Here is a 26,660-nt window from a genome sequence, read left to right on the forward strand (position 1 = left end):
AGGGAGGCCGCACCAGAGCCCAGTGTCTGGGGTCAGCTGCTGTGTTCAGGGGCTCAGACCAGAGATACCGGGACCAAGGGCACAGCCACATGGGCAGCCCGGCTGGGCTCTGAGCAGCCTGCCTGCTGCTGGCCTGCCAAAGCAGCCGTGCCCAGACTCCCAGCAGATCAAAGGGACTTGCCAGGGAGACCGGAGCAGCTGCCAAAGCACTCTGCCTTGAAGTTGAGTGCCCCAGGCAGGGGCTTTGGGGAGCTGGGGGTGGATACAGGCAGGACCACCTTGACGAGGGGCCACGGTCTCCCTGCCCCACAAATCTGGTGCCCGGAGCACCCCCAGGTCTGAGAAGCAAGGCCATCCCTGGATCCCAGCTTCTCCAGACTGAGGATCTGGCCCAGGACCCAGGAGCTTGCAGAGACCCAGCAGGTGTCAGAGCTAAACCGAGACCAACACCCCACTTCCCAGAGTCTACAAGGGCCCATCCTGAGCTGAGTCTTGCACTGGGAGCCTCCCTGAGGACCTAACACCAGGAATGACACCTGATGAGTATTCCCACGAGTCGGAGGAAAGGCACTGCCAGTCACAGAAAGATATCTGGCTCAGGAGGTGGCCACTCTGCCCTGTGCTGCCCAGAGCTGCCAGCCACTCCTGGGGACCACTTTTCTGTCCATCAGGCTGCTGCTGACCCTGCAGAGAGTGGGGACCCTGTCTGCCCCCCCACATGCCCCAGGTCAGTGTCACAGCCTGACCCCACCCCACCCCCTCTGACCCCGGCCCTTGTGCACCTCCAACCAGACCCCAGGACCAGCCCTTGTCAATAGGGCCCTCGCTGGCAGTGGCGTCCACAAACAGTGCATCGTGGATCCGGGGACTCGCATTGCTTGGTCTCTCTGGAAAGCTGCCTTTGAGCTGCTGAAAGATGATCATGAAGCAAAACCTGTCACGCTCCAACAGCTGGGGGAGGGAGTCCATGAGCGAGGCTGCAGCCCCCAGACAGGCCATGGGGCCTGCGCCGCACACCCAGAACCCCGGGCCCTCCAAGTATCTCCCACCCCACTGTGCCTCCGGAACTTGGGCCGCTCCTCCTGGAAGCCTGAATGTGGGCACTGCCCACTCAGACCGTCCTCGGCGGCTCCTGTGACCCTTTCTTCTTGGCCCCCCACCCCACGGGGACAGGAGGGTAGCACCCAGCTCTGCCAGTGCAGTTGCTCCCTCCCTCGCTTGCTGCTTTTGTCGCACATCTGTCACCACGGTCTGGACAGCTGAGGGCTCCGAGGCAGGAGGGGTGGTCTTGGGAGTGGCCCTCCTCCTAGGCTGTCCCCAGTGGGTACCATAGCCAGGGGCCCATGGCAAGCAGGCAGGGCCCGCCAGACAGCGCTTCTCACAGGGACATGAGGTCCAGCAGCCAGCACTCGGGCAGCGAGCCCTCCCCGCACCAGTGTCTAAAGTGTAACTCTCCACAGCATCCCAGCCTCCTGCTGCCCCCCAGCTGTCCCCTGCCCACCTACAGCTTCAAGGACAGTCCTGCCCCAGCCTGAGGTCCATCTGGGCCATGCACCGGCAGTGGGGCAGGGCCCTCAGGTGCTCCTGCCCTGGTAAAGCAAGACCTCTGCTCTCAGCGCCTCTCCTCACAGGATAGGGACATGTGGTGACAGTCTCACGCTCCTGGTCTGGGGAGTGTGGCCCCAGCTGCACCTCAGGCCTGGGCTTCCTCTGGTCCCAGGAGAGGAGACGTGAGCTCCCAGGAGCCCCTCCTGGGAGCACTGCAGGCTGCCCACCTGTGCCTGCCAGATGCACTGAACAGGGCCACACCTGCTGTCCCTCAAAAGCCCAGGGGGAGGCTGAGCCCCCACAAAGCCACCTCAACCTGAGCAGGGAGGGAGGCTCTGGGGGCCTGAGCTGCCCACCCCCCCCCCCAGCCCCTACACCACTCTCCAAGGCACCCTGTGTTCCTCAGACCTAGTCCCTTGATGTCACGGCTGCAAGTGCAGGACCTGGTGGCAAAACACTTCCTCTCTGGGGTCCTGCAGTACAGGAGTGGCAGGGATCATGGGGCCACCTTGCTCCCGTGGTGCTCGGGCTGTCTGCAGGGGAGGGAGCCAGGTCACTTGGGGTCACCTTAGCTGTGGTCCTCCACAGCATCCTGATCTGCCAGGCACTGATCCTGCATGGAGGCTCACTCAGTCTGGCAGGCTAAAAGGAGGCCTGGAGAGCCTCCTCCTGAGTGACAAGCCACAGTGGGGCCCCCACCCAGCCTCAGGCCAGGTTTGAGCCCAGGTCAAGACTCCTGAGCCCGCTGGCCCTGCCCTGGTGGAGGCCAGACTGCACAGAGGGCGGACCAGGCCAGGTGCAGCTGGCAGGGCTGGAGGAGGCGGGGCCACGCAGGCGGAGCAGCTGAGCAGCCAGGCCCAGGCATGGAGCAGGCCCATCCCAAGCTTGGAGGCAGTGCAGGGTATGGGAGGAGACCCCAGCCTGTGCCAAAGAGAGCAACCCAGGCCTCAGAGCCTAGGGTACCAAGCTGTCAGTGCTGACCTCTGCTCTCTGCTCACTTCCGGACATCGGGGCTGGGTGTGCAGCCTGGCCGGTGGTCTCAGGCCTATGCCCAAGCAGCAGAGGGGAGGGCAGGACGGACAGAGGGACAGGTCTGCAGCAGCCACCAGACGCCAGCAGCAGCGGGAAGCCCCCTTCCCGCCCTTCACCTCGCTTCCTAGACCCTCTCCAGCCCCACTGCAGGGTGGGGGTCTCGGGGGCCCACCACGCACCCTGCCCTTCGCCCTCCTGCACACATCTCCGGAAGTCACCTGTCACCACCCGACCAGTAGCCAAGCCCACAGCCAGCCTCTGTCCCATCCCTCCTGCTTCTGGAGCATCCAGAGAGTCACGTGGAGTGAACCAAAACACGGCCGGCAATCCCAACTACTGAGCCGCCCGGGCAGGGCCGGGAGGGCGAGGGAGTTTCTTGGCCAGTTTTCGGAACGGACCCCAGCCCTGCAGGCGATCAGGTGCAGCGGAGGCGCAGGAAAGGACGCAGGGAGGGAGGCGCTGTTCTGGGGCGGGCGGGGTACGCGCTGCGGGAGCTGGGTGCGGGGCTGGCGGCTGGGGTGCGCACTGGGGCGCAGAGGCGCGGGAACCGTGAGGCAGGGCGGGGAGGACCCGGATTGGCGGGAGAGGGGCGTGATGTCACGTCCGGCGGGGGAAGCCCTGCCTTGGCGGCCCCCGCCCCCGCCCCACAGGTGGCGCTGCCGCCCCGGGCGCTGGACGTGGGGGTCCCGCCTTGGGGGATCCCGGACGCTGCCCTCGCCCTCCAGACTCCTCCCGCCTCGCGGAGCGCCCGATCCATAGCGCGCGGGGCCCGGATACCCCGCGCCGCCCCACCGGGAGCCCAGCTGCGCCCCCTCGCGCCCCCTCGCCGCCTGCCCCGCCCCGGAGCCCCGCCCCCTCCTCCGCCCCTCCCCGCCCCGCTCCACGGCCTCCGAGGGGCCGGGCGGGCGCGGGGGAGGTGCCGAGCCGGGCTGCGCGCTCTGGGCGGCCCGACCGAGCGGCCGCACCTCGCGACCGGCGCCGCCGCTTTGTTGTCTCCGCCGCTCGGCCGCAGCCCCCGCCTGCTCACCGCGCCGCGCCCCTCGGGCCTGGGCGCTGCCCTCGGGCTGTGGGATCCGGGAGGCGCGCGGGCCGCCATGGAGCTCTGGGCCCGCGGCTGGTGGCTGCTGTGCGCGGCCGCCACGCTCGCCGCCTGCGCCCGTGGGGACGCTGCCAGCAAGAGTCGTAGCTGCGGCGAGGTCCGCCAGATCTACGGCGCCAAGGGCTTCAGCCTGAGCGACGTGCCCCAGGCAGAGATCTCGGGTGAGTGGGGCTCCCTGGGCCGGGGTCTGCGTCTGCCCTGCGGCCCCTAGACTGCGTCCAGGTCCTCACTCGTGCCCTGGCCCTTTCCCCGCGAGGTGTGTTCCGCCCGGCGCCCGGGGGGGGTCCGAGCCCGGGGACAGGGGGCCCGTGGCTGGCTGTCTGGGCGTAGCTGACCCCCGGGGTGGGCACCTCTCCGGGAGGTCCGAGGGTCCTGCCCGGGGTTTCCCCGTGTCCCCAGCAGCGCAGCCTGGGAGCTCCGTGGGTCGCTCTCACGCCTCTGGTGGAGGAGAGGGGAGAGCGGCCGCGCTGCCTCTGTGCCGCGACCGTCCCTGCCCAGGAACTTGTGTCCGAGCCCCCACCCCCAGCCCGCCTGGCACTGGGGCCCAGCTGCAGGTGGTCGGCGCCTTCGACCCCGCCCAGGGCCCAGTCTTCTCTTTGTAAGCCGAGCGGCCCTCCTGGCGGCGGCCTCGGCCCTGCAGCTGCCGGCGAGCGCCAACCCCCTCCCTTGCCCCCGCGGAGCTCTGGGCAGAACTGTGTGAGCCTGGCCCGTCCGTCCTGAGGACCCCCCAGCCGACCGGCTTCACCCTCAGGTGTGGCGGGGCCCGGACGGGGCTGGGAGTACGGAGCAGGCCAGGGGCGTGCAGGGCAGGACGAACTCACTCGCATGGTGGCCTGCGACTGCGGAGTGACACTCGGGCATGGCTGAGAGGGGTGGCGAGGCTCGGGACCCACGGGCCAACCTCAGGTGCCCCTTGGGTGCCAATTTGCTGCGTGCCCTGCCCATGCGTCTGCTCTCCTGCACCACGAAAGTGGGAGCTGGGACCCAGGCCCGGCCTTTTTGCCAAGTCCCCCTCTGGTATGGGGATGGCTGAGCAGCCCACAGCCCCCTTTGGATGGCCTGGTCTTGGACCCTCCTGAACTGATGCCTGCAGCCCATCGTTCCCAGCTAGGCAGGGCCCGGCAGGGCCACACCGAGGGCACACACCGGGTGGTGGGAAGTCAAGGTCTTCCTTGGGGCAGGGAGAGCAGGGTGGGGGCCCAGGACACGAGGGTCAGTGATGGGTGGAGGTGCTTCCCGGCAGCCGGTGCATGGATGCCTGCCCTGCGTGTCCTGTCAGCCAGGGTCAGGGGCCACCTCCTTGGGGCGTGTGAGGCTGAGGACTGCTGTGGACAGCCCTACACACTGTCTCTCTCAGGGATGCCACTCTCCCAGAACCCCTCGGGCTGCACCCAGCACCCCCAGAATGGGAGAGCAGCCTGTGGGGTCCAGGCTGCTGGTGAGAGTGTGGGTGCCACATGGGCCCAGAAATGAGGTGACTCCCAGGGGAGCGGCGGCCCTAGGGGCTCCGAGCCCCACATCCTCTTGTTGGGGCCGTCGGGCCTGGCCTCCAGGGACTGGGCGCCCTCTGGTGGCCCCTGGAGGCACAGCCCTCCGGGAGCGGTAGCTCTGCGCCTTGAGGCCGCTGCCACAGACCTCCTGCTGGCCCTGGAAAGACCCCGACTCCTAGAGGGGCTCTCGGGGGAGGAGCGCAGGCCCTGCCAGGTGGGGTGGTCGCCCAGCGCTTGCTTCCTCGGGGTTGGGAGGGAGGAAGGCCCTCGGGTGTCGGAGCGCCGTGCTCTGGGCGGCCAGGCCAGACGGCAGCGACCTTGTCCCATCGTATGGATGAGGAACAGCTCAGCAGGCAGCGGCTGGGCCAAGGCCTCTGGGGCAGGCTGTCCCCTTTCTCCGGGCGATGCTAAATCACAGCCCACCAGCCATGGGCTTCTGCTTCTATCCGGGAAGCTGTCTGGGCCCCAGGACTGCCCTGGGCACCTGCCTGGCCCCCAGCCCATGATGCAGCTGACCTGTACCTGCTGGTCCATGGGGTCCCTAGGGGCTGGAACCACTGCTGCCTGCTTCTCTGTTGTCACCGCAGAGCTCGGCCTGGCTGCTGGCCTGAAGTGGGTTCTCAGTAAACACCCGTGGGTGGACCCGTGCGTGTCCCACATGGTGCCTGTCGTGCTGGGGTGGGCAGCGAGAGGCACAGGGTGGAGGTCTCCTTGGAGCCCACAGAGCCCTGCCTTGGAGTCTCCAGCCTGGGGCAGAGGAGCAGGGGCTGGGGTCCAGTGCAGGGAGTCAGAAGTCAGGGGGCTTTGGAACTGTGCTCCTAATAAGAGCTGCCCAGCCGCTCCCAAACCCTGAGCTTGCAGCCTGCAGCCAGGAGGGGACCCCACACCCTGGAGCAGGAGACAGATTCAGAGTGGAGAGGCTTTGGAGGCCAGTGTCCCCTTCCCACATCCTAGAAAGGGTTGTCCTGGCTGGCCCAGAACCACATGTCCAGACCGTAGTTGAGGTCAGTGGGGCTCTCAGAAGCCACGTGGGGCCGGACCAGAGGGCCTGTGTGTCTGTCCTGTCCAGGAGACAAAAGCCCCCTAGGTAGCTCAGCGTGGGTCCCCAGGGTGGTCCTCAGCCTCCGGCTGTGTGGTGAGGACCTGAGGTTTCATCATCCCCAGCACCAGACTGGGCTTCGAGTCCCCAAGGGAGCTGTGATCCGCAGGGCTACCTGCATGATGCAATGGCCTGGGCCTTGCTGTGGCACCGAGGCTCCCTGCTGGACCCGCCGGTACCCTGCCCATGAGAGTGGGAGCCATCGTGACCCGAAGGTTGCTGGGAGGGAGACTCCTGGCACAGCACGGGCACCCTGGGGCCCACTGTGATGCGTGCACACCTCTCGGGCAATGGTGCCCAGGAGCAGCGCAGACATAAACCAGGGTAGCAGTCACGTGAGAGGGCCTGGGTGGACCCACTGGACAGGTAAGGAAATTGAGGCCCTGGGGAGCCACAGAACTTTCTTAGGGCCCAATGTGGTTGGCACCCAAGCCTGTGGCATTCACTGCTAGCCCATAAGGCCAGCTCAGATGGCCCCTTCCTGGGACTGGTGCCTCCTTCTCGGCTCGGAAGCCTGAGACCTAGCTGCCTTGCACATGCAGCCCCTGGTCTCTTACAGTCAAGAATGTCTGCTAGCTAACACTCCTTCACTTACCTCTGCCTGGCTCCACCACCCTCCAGGGCCAGCCCTGCCAGGAGGCTCTTCCCAGGCTCCAGGGCAGGAAACAGCAGCCCCAGGGGAGCCATGGAGCCCTAGCATGTCTTCAGCAAGGAACACAAACCGCACGCCTGGGTCCAGGTTCCCCTGGGTGGTGGTCGAGCACCAAGACAGGACTGGCCAGTCTGCTGGGGAGCAGTGTCCATGCTGGTGCTGATGCTCACGTTGCCAGGCCTGCCCAGCTCCCGCAGGCCTCCTTGGAGGGGCTGAGGGCACACTGGCCTGCTGGCCAGGCAGCAGGGCTCAGCTCTGGAACCGAGAGGAGGTGCTGGCAAGTGTGTGGGCATCGCTGTGCCCGTGCCGTATACTCCCGGCCCCATGGTCGCCTGTGGCCATGCACCCCTGGGGAGATGGCCGGGAGGGGGCTGGGGACCGTGCCTGCGTGCCGGGTGGGACAGCTTTCCTCCCCCAGGCTGTCCTCCACCTGGCCCTGCATGATTTCAGGGCGACTAGGGGCTGGGGGCAGGCTCGCCTGTGGGCAGGGCCTCTGGATCTTGGCATTGACCTGTGGGCTGTTGCCCCATTCCCATGAGGGGCTCCATGTGGGGCCACCTCTCCGGACCCCCACGCCTGCCATCCCTGCAGGCAGCCAGCTCTGCAGCTGTCTCAGAGCAGGCCTGGGCAGGCCGTGAGCAGCTTGAGGCCCCTGGTGGGGCGTGGTGGCCTCCAGCCCCTTGCGTGGTTCTCCATGCCCACAAGTACCCAGGCAGCTCCAGGTGCGCGAGGCGCTCCTGCCGCCCAGCCACAGTGACTGCTGGGAATCCTGTGGCCAGCTTCATGCTCCCTGGCTATTGGCGGCTCACCATCCTGCACACATGCCCCCTTCAGACAGGCCCTCCCTGTGCCCACCCACCGCAAGTGCCTGGCACCACCCTGTGGCACACAGTGTCCCCAGCATGCCCCACACGCTCACACTGGGCTCGTGTCTTGGTGCCCTGCTGGGGAGGCTTCAGCCCTGCCCTGGGTGCCGGGCAGGGCCCGGGAGGCAGGCGTGGGAGTGTATCGAGCGTATCAGGTGCCCTAGCAGGGTGCCGCAGATGGATGACCGCAGGCGTTTGTCGTCTCGTGGTTCTGGGCCGGGAGTCTGAGGCCAGGTGCTGGCGGGCTGTCCTTTGAGGCCGAGGGAGAGAGGGCTGCTCTGGGCCTCGCCCAGCTTCTGTGGTTTGCTAGCGTCCTGGGCTTGTAAATCCCTGCCTTCATCTTCACAGGGCTGCTGCCATCTCGATTCCCCTTTTTCTGGGGACAGCAGTCTTGGAAAGGGCCCGCAGGATGACCTCACCTGAGCCAGGTCTATCTGTAGACTCCATACCCCAGGAGGGTCCCCGCTGGGTACTGGACTGGGCCCGCAGCAGGACAGAGCCTCGAGGGCTGGGGGTCTATGATTCGACCTTCGGACGGGCCGTGCTGCTTCAGCCCCTGGCCCCAGGAGCCTGGTGACGGCCTGGGAGAGCCTGGCACTTCCCGCCTGTGTGGCCACCCACCACAGCAGTACAGCCCTGGCCTGCAGAGCCCTGGCGGGCAGTCGTGGCTCACCCTGGCAGGCCCAGGGCCCCTGTGGCAGTGGCCAAGCCTGCAGGTGGCCGTGGACCTGACTCTTAGGTAGACTTCCAGGGGAAGCAGTGGAATGGGAAGGGCAGCAGAGGAGCCCGGGGTGCTGTGTAGCCACCTCTCCTGAGGCCAGGCAGCCCAGGAAGCCGCTGCTCATTTGCACTGATGGCTTGGCCAGGTGACAGGGCAGCCCCCAGGGGCTCCCTCAGCCCTGGTTCTCCGCCATCCACCTTGGCCCCTGGGGACCCAACCATTCCCTCATATGTGCCGCATCTTGGACAAGGCACATCAGCAGGCTTGGCAGGAGGAGGACAGCAGAGGGAGCGGCATCCTCGCCGATGTGCCCTGGCCAGGCCGGGGTAGAAGCAGACAGAAAACCGGGCCCATGCTCAAGGCAGGGGCTCAGGCGGCCTCCAGCTCAGTCCAGGGGTGTGAGCCACCTGGGCTGAGGCAGGACCCGGCTGGAGGTGGCCGGGAAGGGGCTCGGGCAGAGGAGACTGAGGCCGTGCCCCGCCCACCCTGCCCTCCTTGCCAGCTGCCACGGTGCCCCAGGAGCCCCTAGAGCGGACAGAGCTGGGTTTCTGCCAGGCAGACCGAGCTCCGTGTAGTGTGGAGATGGGACAGCTGAGTCCCAGAGACGGGTCCCAGGGCCCTGCCAGCCTAGGCTTGCCTGGGCCTGTGTGGGCGCCCGTGAAGGGTCAGGGCACGGGCCTCCAAGTGGGTCTGTCCTACAGGCTCGGGGTGAGGTCAGGTCAGAGGGTGGACGGCTGGACCCCAAGTCACGGACTCCCCCAAGTGCAGCCACAGACCTGGGGACTGAGAGGCCCCCCAGTGCTAGGGCCAGGAGGGCGTGGGGCGGTGAGGACAGGGCCCCCCGGGAACCCCCGGGCAGGATGGCCCAGCCACAGCCAGCTGGTCCCCCTAAGGCCAGAGCTGGCCCTTCTGCTGGTCGCCCAGTGCCAGAGCCCTGCCGTCCTTCCTCCTGGGGAGGGTCAGGGAGAGCTGACCAGGCTGGGAGCACTGGGCCTTCATCCTTCTTTCCCTGCCCCGCTGAAGTTCAGGGTCTCCTGAGAACTCTCTCAGGGCCTCCAGACCCCCACGTCCAGGACCCAGCAGGCTCCGTCCATGCCCTGAGCCTCACCAGGCCGGGACCAGGGTTTGGGCCGCAGGCCACAGTGCCCTGTGAGACCGGGCCACGCATCTCCCTTGTGGGCACGGCCAAGGCTGGGGCAGGTGGCTCCACCTCCCTGCAGGGCTGTTTCCTGGGCTTGCTCTCGGCACCGGAAGCTCCATGGACAGCTGTGGCCATGGCCTAAGGGCGGCCGCCCCACCTGTGCTCCGGTGCAGCCTTGGAGGCGGGGCCACCCGGGGGTCCTCTGAGCCCATCCCTGTGCCGAGCCATGTGTGATGCCCAGCGTGTCCCCAACCTTCTCGGCCACAAGCACCCACCAGACCCTCGGGGACCACGGGGCAATCCCACTCCCTCGCCTGTGACCCCCTGCCAGGCCCTGGGGAGAAAGCCGGTGATGCCATCTTTCACGAGGATTGCCTAGCGCTACTCGCGGCGTTGCCATGGCGCTCGGGATGCACTGGACTGTGTGGTGCTTTAGGGGGACAGACTAGCGTGACTCCGCCGTGTCACGCCTCAGTCTGGTGGGGCTGCTCCCGGAGCGCTGCAGTCCAGCTCCTCCCTGCCCGGTGGCTTCATGCCCCGGACTGCACTGACCCGCCCTGTGTGTGCTGGCTCGAGGACAGAAGTCAGTTTACAAACATGGCAGGAAAGGGCCCCCTCCGAACTACAGCACTTCCTCCCCTGTGGGCCACTGAGTCCCAGGGCCTGGGGCCCAGCACCCCTGGGAACCCCTGCTCTCTCGTGTCCCCCCACGTTTGTGGCACAGCACTTGAGGCACCAGGCACCCGCCATGACTGAAGCTCTGGTGGGTGCTCGGCTGGCTGCCAGGCCGTGCAGAGCCCAATGCTGGGGTGGCAGTGCCCACTGCCGGCTTGTCATGATGCTCTGGTCACACAGTACAGGTGGCAGGGTTTTACTAGGCCCGTCCCGAGGAGTCTGCAGCCTTTCCCAGATAAGCGGTTCGGTGCCCGGCATGGAACATGGCTTTTGCCTGCAGAGTCAGGGTGCTGGGGATCACAGGTCCTCGAGTCCTCAGAGCCTCTCCCGTGGGTGTGGTTGGTGCTGACCACAGAGCCAGGGCAAGCACAGATGGCCTTGCAAGCCGCAGGGACCGTGTGCTCTCACGTCATGTAAAGGTGAAGGTAGGGACAGGTTTGCGTCTTCCGCCTCTGCAGCGGACCCTCGGGCTGACCAGGGCAGACCTGCACGGCAGGACCACACAGCCTGGTCCTTGGCCATGGCCTGAGATGCCTGGCCATTTCTGCAGTCACAAAGTGAAGGCTCCAGGCTCCTGTGCGGCCCTTGCCACGGGGACACTCTGGTGGTCCCGCCCACAGAGCCACTACCACACTCTGTACCAGTCTGCCAAGGCCAAGACCGGGAACGTGAGAGCAGCAGTGCCTGTCTGTCGTTGAGAGGACCAGAGAGGGGACATGTGGGGACGGGACAGGGAGGTCTGGGCTCCCCGAGAGGCCACGGGGAGCGGGAGGTCGGGCCCAGCACAGCTGACTGGGGGCAGTGGCCGGTGTCAACACCCTCTGCAGGGCCCCAGCAGGAGGCTCGAGGGGCGGCGTCTGCCCTCCTGCTGAGTCTGAAGCCCCGGACTGGCCAGCAGCCAGGGTGGGCCGGTCCAAGGCATGGGCCCGACCTAAGGCAGGGCGGGACAGGAGCAAGCCAGGTGTGGGATGCCCTCAGGGACCGCTCCGGGCACCTCCTGCCAGCATGGGTATTGCAGGGGACATCCAGGGCAGTCCGAATGGGGGGCGGAATGGCCCGGCACCCGGGGGCCGGTCTGGAGCCTGCTGGGGACCGGGTGTGTGCACAGAGGCTGCGTGGAGGTGGGAGCGGCAGGAGTCACCCACAAGCAGTCTGTGCCCATCTGTGTCGTTACACTGGCACTGAGATCTGGAGAGGTGGCCTGGGCTGGCGGGTAGAGCACACCCTGGCTGAGGGTCGTCTCTCTGATGGACAGTGGCCAGTCCCAGGGGCAGAGATGATCCTGAAAGGAATCAAAGCCTGGTTGCGTGAATGCAGCCAAGTGCCAGCCACACACCCTTACTGTGTAGCCATGGGCAGGCTGCTGGACCTCTCATGCCTGCTGTGGGTCACATCCAAGGGCACCCTTTGGTCCTGCTCTTTCTCCAAGTCCTGTCTTCCACAAGGCCAGCCCTGGGTAGGGGACCCCAGCGGGGAGGGGATGTGCCCAAGGTGCCCATGCTGCTGCCTCCTGGAAGCCAGCCTTGGCCATCTCAGCTTAGCACTACTGCTGGTTGGCTCTGGGCACAGGAAGCCAGGAAATGTGTTGAGGGCCAGTGCCAGGACCCATGCCAGGGTCCCCAGGCCACACAGTGCAGTGGGCCAGCCCTGCAGGAGATAGCTGATTTTCAGGACAGGAACCAAGCACGGTCCCTGGGAGAGGTAGGAGGACACAGGAGACGGTGCCATGGACCATCTTGTGCTGGGCCTCAGGGTCTGGACTTCTGCCACCAGAAGGGGCCTCTTGTCCCCAGATCCCAGGGGCCAGCACTGCACCGTCACTGCTCTCTGAGGATGGGCTGGCTGCTCCCCTGCAGCCCTAGACCTCTGGGGATTCACTGTGCCTGCTCTGGCCCATAGGGTTTCCCCACTCCTGCCCAGAGCTGTCACTGGGTCCTGGTTCCCTCTGCAGCCAGTCCTGAGTCTGGGTGTAGACTGGGGAGGCTGAAACCCCAGGCACGCAGAGCAAGCCCCCTGCCTCCGGGGAGACCCAAGCGTGACCACCTGACTCGGGACAGGGCATCCCGTGTTCCCACCTGCCGCCAGGACCCCAGAGCCCACAGGAGCAGCCCAGTGTCCACAGCCTGCTCCTGGGACAAAGGGGGGTCCTGATAGCCAGGGGCAGGTCTCCCTACCTGCACGGCCTTCAGGCTGCCCCTGGCTGCCTGAGTGGTCGGTCCAGGTCCCTGCAGCCCTGGCCAGGAGCAGCCCCACGGGGCGCCCACACTGGCTCTGGGGAAGGTCCCCTGGGCCCTGTATCTGTGAGAGGCTTCTTGTCCACACCCGGGCCACTGGGCCTACTGAGGGTCCTGGGGCCTCGACACTGGCCAACCCAGGCCGGAGGGATGGAGCTGGGGGGTCTATGTGAGCCAGGAGCCCTGAGGCAGTGTGCTGGCTGTCCTCCAGGTCAGCAGGCGGACCCACATCTGCCGCTGACTGTGGGAGCGGCCATGGCACGAGGGGCGAGGGGCCACAGGTGACGGGGCCCCAGGCGTGGAGGACCGTGTGACCTCAGGCCCCGCTCGGGACTGCAACACGCGGCGGGTAAAATATCGGACACCCGGTGACTAGGAAATAGTGACTCATTTTGTAGCTCAGTAAATCTTCCATGTTTTAATTTCCAGTAAATAAAAAATTCTTAGTGTAAGCATGCTCCATATTTAGTACAAGTGCATTGCAAATGTTTTTGAGGAGAGGGTCGTTGTGCTTGTTGCTCCTGTGGTGAGATATGCATGAAACTTACTGTCTGCCCCATCTCGGAGCCCAGCTCGATGGCAGTGAGCAGGCTCAGGTCACGCAGCTGTCGCCCCCGCCCATCCCAGCGCCCTCTTCATCTTGTGTGACTCTGGCTCTGCCCTCTCCCCAGCCCCATGCCGCCACCGTTCCTGCCACCGTCCCACCGGCCAGCTCTGACTGGGCTCTGAGGGGCCTCAAGTGAGCGAGCTGTGCAGGGGCCACAGCGCTGTCTGAGTCTCCCGAGCGCCCGGTGCTGGTGGGGCTGTGGTTTCCCATTGTTCAGTGGCTGGCAGACACCTGTCTCTGCCTGCTGGCTGCTGTGAATGCTGGGAACAAGGCTGATTGGCTCTCTGTTCAAGTTCCTGCTATTCATTCTTTTGAGCCAGAATTTTTATACTAAGAGTTCATTGTTCATCTGAAATTCACATGTCACTGTGCCTGCCAACCTCCCATGTCGGCACCGCAGGGCACACCCCTGCCTCCCGGGCAGGTGGGCAGAGTGCTGTCAGGGACCCAGCGGGACCTCTGGGCACACAAGCAGGCTGGCTCCTGCTCGCCCCTGCCCCACGGGGACTGAGGGAGGCGGGAAGGCTGGGCTGCTCCGGCCGATGACCTTGGGCACAGGGCCGATGACCTTGGGCACGCCACTTTGCCTCCTGCCTGTCGCTGTCAGCGACAGAATGGACAGTACAGCAGTAGAGCAGCTGAGATTAAATGATTCTCAGCCCACGGAGGGCACCAACCCTGGGTGACACAGAGCTGTGCTCGGGCCCCCAGGCTGCCCGCTGACCTGCCTCTGGGAGAGGTCTCGGTCCACCAGCCCATGATGACGGCGGGCCGGGCCCCCCCCCCCAGCGCCCACACTAGGCCGCCGAGACCCTCCCGAAGACGTATTGGTACCTACTTGTATATTGGGCACCAGGTCCGGCTGGGCACTTGGCAGAGATGAGAGAAAAGAAGTGATACTTCTCCTGGCAGAGCTGCCTGCCTGCCGGAAGGGTGGCCACTCGGGACTCGGAAGCCCCAGGGAGGTCAGGGCTGGGCAGGTGCGGCGCCCAGGGGCCAGGAAGGTTTCCAGGAGGGGCAGTGAGTGGTCGGTGTGGGCAGGCCAGGAGAGGGTGGGAAGGAGGCACAGGCTGCAGAGCGTGGCTCAGGGCCGTGAGGTGGCTTCCGGGAAGTGACTGGGCGAGGTGAGAGGCCTGGTGCCTTCACCCTGCCCTCTGGTTTTGCCCTGTCCACTGCACAGTTCTGGGTCTGCTTCTGTGCTGGCACTCAGCTGCACTGAGTCCCCTGTGCAAGTCCAGGATGTCATGTGGACGCAGCAGAGGGAGCAGGACCAGTGGATCCTGTGGCCTTGTCGGCTTCGCTGTGACCCCAGAGGTGGGTGGGTGGGCAAGCTCGATGGGAGAGGGGTGGACAGCCAGGGTCTCCCAGCCAGCTGTGGGGGTGAGGGGGGTGGCCCCTGGTGAGTGACCTCTGCAGCTGGCTGCTGTGGATGGGAGTCAGGGCTGAGCTTGGCCTGGTGGCTGAGGCTGCCCGGAGCTCAGAGTGGGCCCTGCCCTGCAGCTGGGACCCGGGGCCAAGGACACAGGCAACCTCGAGGTCTCCTTCCACCCCAGTGTGTGCCAGGGCCTCAGCATGAGCTGGGACACTGAAGCAGACCAGTGCGATGGGAGGCCTGCTTGGAGGACCCAGGGTCACATTCAGTCAGGCCTCTTGCAGTGCCAAGACACCCCCAGATCGGGCGTCTACTGGCAGGCTGGCCTGCCACAGGAGTCCCCAAGCAGGCTGCAGGCAGCAGGCTGCTTAAAGAGCACCCGTTCAAGCCGGTGGCAAACCCTTCTTCTGGGTCCTAGGTGTGTGGCCTGCCTTGACCGGGAGCCTTTGGGCACTTTGTCTCCAGGCGCAGACTGGCTAGGGCCCGAGGGGACCCAGACCTGCAGAGAGGAGACTGAGTGGGTGGTTGGGGGGAGCTGAGCCCTAACAGGGGACCTGTGGGACCTGGACAGCAGGGAGCCAGGGTGTTGCTGGGAAAGCTGCCTGCGTGATGGGGGAGGGGCAGCCTTGACCCCATAGGGTGACCGAGGAAGGTGCGGCCAGGTGGGGGTTGGTATGTCCTGGGGAAGATGGGGACCTTGGGAACAGGTGGTTATGGGATGGAGCCCCAGGGGTCCAGGACTGGGATCTGGAGGGAAAAGGGTGACCAGGGCAGCCTTTGAGCATCCAAGACATCGGTGAGCATCTGGTGTTAAGTGGGACAGGGGCTTCCAGATACATGATCAGCAGCCCCTTTCCGTTACCCAACTCCCCATTTGCCAACCCGGAGCAGGCAGGAAGCGAGGGGGCCAGTGCCGCCTGGGGGCTGCTGCCCAGTTCCCATGGAGACGGGGGCGGGGCGGGCAGAGCCATGGCCTTGCGCGCCAGTGCGGCTGCTGCGCCTGGTCCTCCCGCCGGTTCCCGCCATGCGCGATCCCTTCTGCGGCCGCAAGGGGGTCCAAGGGAGCCGGGACCGGGAGCCAGGCTGACGAGCAACCCGTTCGCCCGTGCCCACCGCGGTGGCCTGGCCAGCCCCATCCACCTCTCACCCAGTCCCGCGCCCCGCCCGCGGCTCTGCGCCCTCTCCGCCCCTCGCTGCTCCGCCTCCGCCCCGCGTGCCGCAGCCCCCGCCTGCGCACCGCCCCCCCCACGCGGCCGCGCCCACTGCGGCAGCCCCTTCCGCGCCAATCGCGTCGCCCTCTCCCCGTCCCCGCCTGCCGCAGCCCCCCGCCCGTCCCAGCCGCTCCCACTGCGCAGCGCCCCCTCCCCGCCCTGGTGCGCGGCACGGTGCGGACCCTGCGCGCTGCTCCGCAGCCTTTGTGCCGCCTCGGGCTGCACCGCTTCCCCTGCGGGCGCGCAGCAGCAGGTGGCCCGAGCGGCGGAGGGCTCTTGGTGACGCTGTCCTTTGGGTGAAGTGGAGGCGGGGGCTTCGGGGGTCGCGAGGTTGGGGGGAACAGGTCATGAGCCAGCCGAGGCCTGCCTGGCAGGTGCTGTTAATGCGTGAGTGGGGAGCTGAGATGTTAGATGTCGCCGCTCGGGTGCAGTCTTGCCACCGTGCCTGACCTGGGCGCAGGCTTCTTGGGGAAGGAGGTCCCCTGGAGCCCCTGGGCAGTGGACTGTCCCCAGGAAACCCGGCCGGGCGGCCTGTCCAACGGAGGACCCAGCGGCCGCTGCAGCTTGCCGGGCAGGAGCAGGGTGGGCTCGGTGGGCGTGGGTGGAGGACTGCTGCTGGGGAAGGCCCCCGTGTGCGAGGCACAGCGCCCACCGCGGGGTTCGGAGCGAGGTGTGGGGAGCCATCCTGCGTCTCTCCCGTGCCTGTCGCAGTCGTGTCCGGAGCTGTCTACCCTGAAGTGGGGTGTTTTTCAGCGGTGGGTGTTGGTGCAGAGCACCCCCAGCAGGCTGCAGGAGGCGGGCGCTGCCAGCCTGCACCTCCCGAAAGCACCGGTGCTTCCGGAGGAACGGGCTTGGTGCGGCACTATCACTGCAGTCCCGGGAGGGCTCCGGGCACCCGGCTCCGGCACCCCCGGGCTGGGCCGGATAAACCAGGTCTGTGTCTGGCATCGCACCGAGGGGCACTGCCGGGCTGGGGGTCTTGGCCAGCTTCAGGGTGAAGCTGCAGCTGTCAGCGGGTGGCAGAGGGTGTGAACAGGAAGGCGCTGACGCCACCGGCTGGTGAGGGGCTCAGCGGGAAGCAGCCAGGGCGCCCTTCGGGGGATGTAGTGCCCCGGAATTTGAGAGGCTTTGGAGGGGGACAGGCTGGTCAGGGAGAAAGCCCCAGCAGAAAACATGGGAGCACCGGGCCGGGGAAGTGACAGGGAAGCCTAGGAGGGAAGGTTCTGGAAGGCTAGGAAATTCAGCCAAGGGATCAGGAAAGAAGGGCTTGGGGCTGGGTGTGGCCGGGGGCTCAGCCCCGCACTGCGGAGGGAGGGAGAAAGAGGAGGGGTCGAAGGGGACCGGCTGGCCTGGGGGCCTTGGCCAGTACAGATGGGGCAGTGGCAGGGCAGTGCCGGTGTCTCAAGGGGCGGGTGGGCTCACCCCTTTAGGGTGGAGGAGGCCTCCCCGGTTTCCCTCCTTGGGGTAAGGCCAGGTGGGGAAGGCAGAGGGGCTGTAGGAGGGAGGGGAGCAGTGTGCGCGCCTGGATACAGGCGCGCGTGACGCAAGGGCGGGCTCTCCGGCCTCGCTTTCTCCTGGGACTGCCAGAGAAGGGGCTGGGCTCCGGGTGGGACCGCCCAGGTCAGCCGAGCCCTGAGCGGGGGAGGCGGCCCTCCTGCGCCCCCGCTGCTGTCCAGCACCACAGATGCAGCGGGCCCCAGGGGCAGCCTGGCCCAGCCCGCCCGGGTCCTCAGGCCGGCGCCCGGGCTCTGGCTCCGTGTCTTCACTCCCGTGTTTGTCCGAGAAGGGAGGGAGGGACGGGGGCTGTGCTGGGGCAGCCGGAATGGCACAGGTCACCGGGCCGGCTGGGCGAGGTGGCCAGGCAGGGCGGGGCGGGGGCTGCGGGGAGGCTGGCGGAGGGGCGCCACCCAGAGGGAACCTGCACAGCCCTAGGGGCGCACCCGTTTCCCCTTCCCTGCGCCTGCAGTCTCCTTCTCCTGTCTGAAGGCGCGGTAATGCAGAGTGCGCCCCCACCGGTCGCCTCTTGCCATTGACGCTCACAGCGGTTTTGACTGGGCGCAGGCTTCCCCTTCCTGCAGCCCCTCCCAGGACAGGCTCTCCAGCTCGCCCACCAGTGCTGTCCTCGTCCTGTTGAAGGAGGGGAGGTCACCCCATAGCACAGCCCCTCGGGGTCCCCTCTTCTGGGCGGGTGGCTCCTGCTCCCCCAGTCTGCCCTACCTGCAGCACCTGAGAGGGAAGAGTCGGACGGGAGCCCCTCCTTACTAGGCTGTAAGGCTCTGGCTCCAGGCTGTCCCCAGGCAGCCACAGGAAGCAGGCCTGTTCCTCACCCCAGCAGGCCTTGGGCTGCCAGCCCCCAGCCCCGTATGTCCCAGGGCAGCCCTGTCCCAGTGGGAACATGTGGACCCTGGAGAGGGCAGGCACCCTGGCAGGTGCAGGAAGGTGTCAAGCAGAGGGGGCGGGGCACTCAGAGTGGGCTTCCCGGGGGTCAGGATGCCACTCTGGGCCCTGGGGGACGGTGAGTCCTGTGACATCCAGGCCCATGGATGCCTGGGCGAGACCCCAACTGGAGATCAGAAAGCTGAGGCTGTCCCCTCCTGTCCCATACTGACCCTGTCTGTCCTGCTCCCAGAATGGGGTCCCTCAGTCCCTGTGCCTGAGCAGGTGTCCTCCATACCAGGCCAGGGGCACTGAGGCTGCAGCACCACCCTGCCCCAGCACAGACTGCTCGGCTCTACCTGCCCTGGGTGCTGAGAACACAGTTACTTACCCAGGTCTAATTGGCTCACTCCAGCAGGCCACTCTGCCCCCGCTGAGGCTCTGTCCGGGGACAGCCTCCCACCCTCGGGTCCCTAGCACCCTCTTCCCATCACCAGCAGAGCTGAGGTCTGCAGCCTTGTGGAGGGGCACTCAAGCCTGGCCGTGGCCAGGGCGGTGCTCACCCTGGGGAGTTTCTGGGGTCCCTGTGCCAGGCGGGCCCTGTCTCCACCTCCCCAACCTCAGCCTGGCTCGAACTGGAGAGCTTGGGGCATCACTGGGCCTGGCAGAAAAGTGGCCTGAGCAGCTGGGTCCCCTGAGCAAGAGGAGAGACCTCAACTCCCGCAGCCTGTTTCTGGGTCTACAAGCTGGGGTCCTGCAGCTCACCAGAATGAGCTGGCCCCTCCAGCTGCAGGCTTCCTCCGACACTGCGCACCCATCCCAGGTATTCAGGCCTCGGGCACCGGTGCTGCAGGTCCCTTCATGGCCAGTCCCCAGGGTGCTGCCTGGAGCTGATGCCTGAGCAGAGCAGCCTGTGACGGGTGCAGAGGAGGGGACACGGTGTGTTGTGTTGGGTCCGAGGCCGCTGCCAGGGCCTGTGGTCGGCACCCAAGCATGCACCCCGACTTGTGACCCCAGGGCTTGGGGCGGGTGCTGGGTTCCATCTCCCACCCCACTCTGCTGGGGCGCCTGGCCCTCTGCTCACCCCGCCCTCTCTCACACTGCCCTCCCCACAGGTGAGCATCTGCGCATCTGCCCTCAGGGCTACACCTGCTGCACCAGCGAGATGGAGGAGAACCTGGCCAACCGCAGCCGTGCGGAGCTGGAGAGTGCGCTCCGCGACAGCAGCCGCGCCCTGCAGGCCATGCTGGCCACCCAGCTGCGGGGCGTGGACGGTGAGTGGCTGGGCGCAGGGGGCAGAGAAAGCAGAGACCCAAGGTGTCCAGAAGGCCACTGAGTCGCCGCTCAGCAGTGGCTCCTGGAAGCCAGGCGTGGTGGCGCACACCTGTAATCCCAGCGCTCAGGAGGCTGAGGCAGGAAATCACCGTGACTTCAAGGCCAGCCTGAGCCACATAGTGAGTTCAAGGCCACCCTGGACTACTTAACAAGACCCTGTTGCAAAAAACTCCCCCAAAAAATAAAGAAAAAAGAAAGGAAGGAAGGAAGAAATCATGGGCTCTTAGAGTCCCTGTTGGAGGCCTAAGGTCGGAGGGCCCTGTGACCTGAGAGGGAACCCCTCACCTGGGCCTCTGCATCCCCAGCAGGAGGCTGAGTGAGGTCTTAGGGAGCTCATGGAGGTGTGGGGGCTCATCTGGCCTCGGGTCTCCCCGCCCACCCCCTGCATCTGGGCCAGCCACCCAGCATTCAGGAGGAGGTGGAGAAGTGGGGTCCCCCAAAATCTCAAACTGCTCCCCCTGTGCTCAGACCACTTCCAGCAGCTGCTGAACAACTCGGAGCGAGTGCTGCAGGACGCCTTCCCTGGTGCCTTCGGGGAGCTGTACACGCAGAACGCCCAGGCCTTTGGGGACCTGTACACTGAGCTGCGCCTCTACTACCATGGCGCCAACCTGCACCTGGAGGAGACACTGGCCGAGTTCTGGGCGCAGTTGCTGGAGCGCCTCTTCCGGCAGCTGCACCCCCAGCCACTGCTGCCCGACGACTACCTGGACTGTCTGGCCAAGCAGGCTGAGGCGCTGCGGCCCTTTGGGGATGCCCCACGGGAGCTACGCCTGCGGGCCCCACGGGCCTTCGTGGCCGCTCGAGCCTTCGTGCAGGGCCTGGGTGTGGCCGGAGACGTGGTCCGGAAGGTGGCCCAGGTGTGGATGGATGCTGAGCCTGGCTGTGGGCACATAGTAGACAGGAGACAAGAGAAAGAAATGTGCTCAGACCTGGAGCGGTTGGGGTCCCCGAGGCCTGCAGGGCATGAAGCAGAGCGGGGAGCACCAGCTGCAGACCCACGTGTCCCGGGGTGTGCACGGCAGACTACTTAGCAAGTCACCCTCCCCCCCCCCGGGCCTCAGTTTCCTTGTCTGAGTGGTGCGGTATTCCCACTCCCTAGTGAGTGGTGGCTGCGCCCCTCGTGATGCGTACAATGAGTGACCAGGGTCAGCAGGGCCAGAGAAGCCCGGGAGGGAAGGCCCCACTGGGAGCTGGGCTGCCCCACAGCCCGGCTCTGATATCCACTCCAAGCCCTCACACCTGGGCTGCCAGGTGGGCTCAGGCTGCCATCACTCCCCAGGTGCCCCTGAGTGCGGAGTGCTCGCGCGCTGTTATGAAGCTGGGGTACTGTGCCCACTGCCTGGGGGTTCCTGGTGCCCGGCCCTGCCCCGATTACTGCCAGAACGTGCTCAAGGGCTGCCTTGCCAACCAGGCCGATCTGGACGCTGAGTGGAGAAACCTCCTGGGTGAGCCCAGACCCAGCCCCGGAAAGCAGACCCTGGGGTCCTGGGAGCGGGTGGTCGCTGGCTTAGGCCTTATGGGGCCTGCTCTGGGCCACATCTGAGAGGCTTCGGGGTTGGGTGACTTGGTTGGGGTGCATGCCCTGAGGAGCCCTGTAGGATTCTAGTTCCTTGTCCTGCCCAAGCAGCCAGAACCCCAACATGTATACATGCTAGCACATGTGACGTGGTCCACCAGCACCTGCATAAGCTAACATGTATGCACAAGCTGGTGTGTACCTCTGCTGCGCAAAATGGCCAGCATGCCTTCACACTGACATGGGTGTACCTACATGTGTATGCATGCCAACACACATGTATTAATGTGCATCTTTTGGCCTGAAGTCAGTGGGCATACATGTCAGCACATGTCAGGTAACAGGCATGTGTCTGGCATGGTGTGGGTCAGGATGCTTGTATGGCAACACATGAAAGTTGACACTGGGCCAACACATGCATGCTGGTATTTGTGTGCTAATGTACATTTGATAGCATGATATAAGCCAGTGGAAAACAACCTATAAGCTTCATGTATGTGTATACAAAACGTGCTACATTACATGCATGCAGACACACAGGTGTGTGCATGGACTGGCACAGGCAAGCCAACATGCATACACAGCAGCTCACAGGAACTAGCATGTATGTGAACAGACTCGCGGAGGGCAAGCATGCATCGGTGTCAGCACCCACATGAGCTAACATCTAACATGCATGCTTGTGGACATAAGCAGTGTGCCCAAGACAGTGTGCAGGCACAGTGAGCCAGGCTGGCCTGGGCGTGTGCTCCTGGGGTCCTCTACTGGCTGCACCTTTGACTGGTGCTGCAGGATGCTGTGGTGTGTTACTAACATGCACGTGTGACTGTGTGTGTGTGTGTGTGTGCACGCGCACACGCGCATGTTAACACCCATGGCAGACTCCATGGTGCTCATCACTGACAAGTTCTGGGGCCCATCGGGTGCGGAGAACGTGATCAGCAGCACACACATGTGGTTGGCGGAGGCCATCAACGCCCTGCAGGACAACAGGGACTCGCTCACGGCTAAGGTGCGGCAGGGGGCCATGAGGGGCATGGAGGGGCTGCCCCAACACCGTCCTGCCTGGCCCCAGGGGCCCTGCTGCTCGTCCAGGAGCCATGCGGTGTCCCCAGGTCATCCAGGGCTGCAGGAACCCCAAAGTCAATCTGCAGGGCCCAGGCCCGGAGGAGAAGCCACACCGGGGGAAGCTGGTGCTGCAGGAGAAGCCCCCCACAGGTGCCCTGGAGATGCTGGTGAGTGCCCGCCGCCATCCTGCTGGCCACACCGTGCCCATGTGTGGGGCGGGCAGGCTGGCCAGACCACCCAGGGCCCTGAATACGCCCACAGGTCTCAGAGGCCAAGACTCAGCTCCGAGATGTGCAGGACTTCTGGGTCAGCCTCCCCGGCACGCTGTGCAGCGAGAAGATGGCCATGAGTTCCACCAGCGACGACCGCTGCTGGAATGGGATGAGCAAGGGCCGGTAGGCACCTGGCAGCGTCCTAACGGGACAAGCAGTAGGACAAGGGAGCAGAGACGGGCCACGCCCTCACCTGGTGGACTCCCAATGTGCCCTGCCCCAGAGGGGGGACGCCTCTGTGGGGCCTGTGGGCTGCCGTCTGCCCCTCTGCTGGGGCCAGCACAGTGACCGAGCTCTGCCTGCCCTGCCCCCAGGTACCTGCCCGAGGTGATGGGTGATGGCCTGGCCAACCAGATCAACAACCCCGAGGTGGAGGTGGACATCACCAAGCCCGACATGACCATCCGGCAGCAGATCATGCAGCTGAAGATCATGACCAACCGGCTACGCGGAGCCTACAGTGGCAACGACGTGGACTTCCAGGATGCAAGTGAGCACCCGGAGGGCTAGGGCTGGGCAGGCACCTTGGTGGTGCTGAGAAGCAAGAGGGCCCTGCGGGGCCTCTGCCCCCCTCCAGGGCCTCTGCCCCCCTCCAGGGCCTCTGCCCCCCTCCAGGGCCTGCAGCCTGTGCCCTCCCAGAGGCTGGTGCTGCTGGGCAGGGTCACGGAGCCCATGGCCCTGCGGCACATTGGAGGCCGCAGCAGGATGTTCCTCTGGCTGTGGCTCCGGAGGGGACAGGAGGAAGCAGACGCAGGGGCTGAGCCTGGGCTCCTGCCTGCTCAGCCTGCTGTGGCGAGGACACGCGCACATAAAGGCCCTCGGGCCGCGTGGCACTCGGGGTCCCCCACGGGGGATGAGCTGCTGGAGCCCCTCTGCTCCCCAGGTGACGATGGCAGCGGCTCGGGCAGTGGCGGTGGTTGCCTGGACGACGCCTGCGGCCGGAGGTTCAGCAAGAAGAGCTCCAGCTCTCGGACCCCTTTGACCCATGCCCTCCCTGGCCTCTCGGAGCGCGAGGGACAGAAGACCTCAGCCGCCAGCTGCCCCGGTCCCCACCCCTTCCTCCTGCTCCTCCTCCTCACCCTGGTCCTCGCAGCACCCAGGCCCCGGTGGCGGTAACTGCCCCACAGCCCCAGGGACTGAGGCCAAGGGCGGACTTTGCTGAAACTCAAAGCAGACAATATTTAACCCCCTTGGCCTGCAGAGGCTCAGAGGACGGGGATGGCGGCTCTGCGTGCTGGGCAGGATGGCCCCAGCCTGGCCTCACCTGCCACCCTGGCTTTTAATTTTGTGAGGTCCTCAGGTCAGCCGTGAGCTGTGTCCCCAAAAGCCATAGATCTCGGGGCCCTCGGGGTGCCTCCGGCTTCGCACCCCTCCAGCTCCCTGCCCCCTCAGGCCCACGGAGGAGCTGGCCCTTGGCAGCATCCCCCAGAGACCTCGCGCGAGCCTGTGCCTTCCTCTTCTGCTCCTGGCTGCCGACGTCAGAAAGGGAGGCCCCGCCCTCAGCCTCCAGAAGCCTCAAGGACCGTGGGCCCTGCCGGGCTCTGGCGGGGCCTTTGAGCTTATGCATGGTACCTGCGCTCGGCAGGGGCTCTGCCGGGCTGGCTCCTGTGCCACTGTGGAGCCCAGTCCTGGTGATGCACAGAGGGCGGCACCCGGCACGGCCACACAGGCTCTTCCGTCGCACTTTTGTTTGAGGTGGGGCACAGTCCCCGACACCCAGGGAAGCAGTGTGGTGCTCTTCGGAGTGGGGGCTCTCATGGGCAGGCCTCCAGCATCTGCACCAGGGACCCCTCTTCTGGGGAACAGCCGGCCCCTTCTACCCCAGCCCACGCAGACAGAGTGACACAGACAAGGACTGTCACTGGCCCCAGGGTGGGGCTGGCTGGTGAAACTTCAGCTCAGGACTGGTGAGACCCGGCACTGCAGGCCGGACTCACCTGGGCTCTCCCAACCCTGGCCAGCTGCAGGGGCGAGGGAGGGAGGCAGTCAAGGGCTTTTTGGACATGCACACATGCACTCTCCCTGTCCCCGTGCCGTGCCAAGAGCCGCCCAGCGTTGGCGAGGCCTGGGGCCCACTGGGGTCCTGGTGTTCCCGGCTCACCAAGGCCATCAGAGCCAGGCTGGCCCTCCCTGCCAGGCCCAGCTGCTGCAGGCCCCAGGGAGGGGGCTGGGGTGAGGGGCTGGGGACGGCCTGGAAGCCGCTTAGTGCTTTGCTTTTCCCACCGGGTTGGGCGGCCTTCCTCCAGCAGTGTCCACAGTGCAGCAGACCAGGTCTCCAGCCACCTGTGGGTCCCCTGGTGCGCGGCAGGTGTTGTCTGAAATTGCTCTTGGACGTGTCGGGCCCAGAGCCTCAGCATGCCTAGCTGCGATAGTCTCGCTAGAGCCGTGCGGGCTGGAGGCAGGAGCCAGCAGGTCACTGGTCAGAGCGCTGAGCAGGGCCACTGCACCCTTTCTCCGTGACACCCCTGGCCACCAGTGCCAGTAGGTGATGTGTTGAATCCTTGTAACAATAAACAGCTGGAGACCTCAGCAGGACAAGCTTTCGTGGCCCCAGCATTGTGTGTGCGCACGTGAGTGAGTGTGAGCTCATGCACAGCCAGGTGTGAACCAGGCACTGTCCGGAAGGGGAAGGCCCAGGCCCGGAGACTGGGTGTGTGGGTGCCCACCCCACAGGGCCCCCTGGTGGCCAAGTCCGGGTCCTGACCTTGCAGACCCTCCTGTGGGGGGGCTGGGCCGCCTCCAGGGTCCACCTCCGGGCATCCCACAATCCTCCAGCCCCTGGGAGGTTCCAGCTCCAGCTGGGTGCCCTCCAGGATGCCCAGGCGGCCAGAGTGTAGGGACCAGCACCTTCTGGTGGGGTGTCCTGATCCTCAGTCTGCCCCTAGGCACCCTGAGTCCCTGTCCCTGTGGAGCCAACATGGCAACTCTCAGACACACCCCTGGGCTGTGCCACCAATGGTCTGCTTTATGTGGGAGCTGGTGGCCATGCTAGTCTGCCTAGGAAACAGTCCCCTAGGCATTCCTGTCATGGCACTGGACGGCTGAGGCCCAGCCAGGTGCACTCTGGAGAGAGACATGCTCCAGGCACAGCTCCCAGGGGTGCAAGAGCCCAGCACTGGCCTCCGGGGACACCTGCAATGGCCAGGTCCACGGTGGCTTCTGCATCCTTACCCACATGCCCTTCCATGAATTCCAGGAAGCTGGCAGCCCAGCTCCTCTCCAGGAGTCCCCTTCCCAGGGGATGTCAGGAGGAGAAACAGCCTTGGGGACTCAGCAGAGCCCTGTGGGACAGGCAGCTGGCAGGGGCAGGAGCTCACTCTTGGGGCCTCTGGGACACTTCCATGTGGAGCTCCAGCAAGTCCTTCCTGAGCAGAGGTGAGCACTCCTTCCCTGTCCAGGAAAGGACACTGACCAGGTGCCCAGTGCAGGGACCACCTGGGTACTGCTGCTTGGGCCCACCCTGGGTCACCCCAGCCCCCAAATGTGACCTGAGAGGCTGGTCAGGGAGAGCCACTGCCCGCTGCCACTGGGTCCTAAGACCCTGTCCACTCCTCGTGGGAGTTTGGGGAGCCACAGACATCCTGCTGGGCAGAAACCAGCCAGCTCAGCAGCTTCCCTGGAGCGTCCCATGTCACTTGGGGGCAGTCCTGGCAGACCGTCGTGGTGTCTGCAGTGCACACATGCAGATGCACGGCTTGTCCATGTACACACATGTGTATGCTCACCCACATATACAAGATGCAATGAAAAAGATGGTGTTTAAATTATTTAAAACATAAGAGACTCCAGTCCTTAGGGAAGTGCAAATCAAACCATGATGGAACCCCACCTCACATCTGCTAGGACATCAGCATTGCCACTACCCTAAGACAGTGAGGTAACAGGTTGATGGAGGTGCACTGTCAGGGGAAAACAGAGCCTGAGCCTCCTCTACAGAAAGCAGCAGACACGCAACACTTAAACAGCACCACCATGGACCCACACCCACTGCAGGGTCCACAGCTGGAGGACATTTGTTCGGCACTGAGAAGCTGGCCCCACCCTCTCAGGCTCAGCCCAGCGTCCCTCCCACAGCCAGGTGCAGGCTCCATCTCAGGGTTTGTTGGACAAGTGGACAGAGAAAACACGCCACATAGACCCCGATGGAAAATTTCTTGGAAGAGGGAAATCCCACAGTGTTCAACACAGATGAACCTGGACAGCACTATGCTAAGGGAAATCAGCCAGACACAAAAAGACAAATACTGCACAATCTCACTTATGCATAGAATCTAAAACACATTCTTTCTTTTTTGGTACTGGGGATTGAACTCAGGACCTTGTGCTTTCGAGGCAGGCAGCAG

The 26,660-nt window shown here is 65.4% G+C and overlaps 1 protein-coding gene across 4 annotated transcripts; it reads left to right on the forward strand.

Moving 5' to 3' along the window:
* Positions 1–3,488: 3,488 nt before the first annotated feature.
* On the forward strand, positions 3,489–24,846 carry Gpc1 (glypican 1). Of its 4 annotated transcripts, none has more exons than XM_004868429.3 (9): positions 3,489–3,840; positions 19,239–19,397; positions 19,927–20,318; positions 20,741–20,906; positions 21,859–21,989; positions 22,093–22,212; positions 22,307–22,440; positions 22,632–22,807; positions 23,201–24,846. In XM_004868429.3, exons 1-9 carry the CDS (start codon positions 3,675–3,677, stop codon positions 23,431–23,433), a joined length of 1,677 nt encoding a protein of 558 aa, XP_004868486.1. In that variant the 5' UTR covers positions 3,489–3,674; the 3' UTR covers positions 23,434–24,846. The 4 variants fall into 4 exon arrangements, with proteins under 4 accessions (XP_004868486.1, XP_004868490.1, XP_004868487.1 ...); XM_004868433.3 differs by lacking the exon at positions 3,489–3,840 and adding an exon at positions 15,893–16,043; XM_004868430.4 differs by lacking the exon at positions 3,489–3,840 and adding an exon at positions 17,637–19,062.
* The last annotated feature ends 1,814 nt before the right edge of the window (positions 24,847–26,660 follow it).

Source organism: Heterocephalus glaber, unplaced genomic scaffold, assembly GCF_053883595.1.
Source record: "Heterocephalus glaber isolate CG9 unplaced genomic scaffold, H.glaber_assembly_v1.0 deba00001004, whole genome shotgun sequence".
NCBI classification, from domain to species: Eukaryota; Metazoa; Chordata; class Mammalia; order Rodentia; family Bathyergidae; genus Heterocephalus; species Heterocephalus glaber.

Excerpts from the sequence above, each read along its gene's own strand:
- Gpc1 (XM_004868429.3), top strand. The coding sequence starts at position 3,675 with ATGGAGCTCTGGGCCCGCGGCTGGTGGCTGCTGTGCGCGGCCGCCACG. Across the intron at positions 3,841-19,238 it reads GCCCCAGGCAGAGATCTCGG|GTGAGCATCTGCGCATCTGC; the intron begins GTGAGTGGGGCT and ends CCCTCCCCACAG. Across the intron at positions 22,213-22,306 it reads CAGGTGCCCTGGAGATGCTG|GTCTCAGAGGCCAAGACTCA; the intron begins GTGAGTGCCCGC and ends ATACGCCCACAG.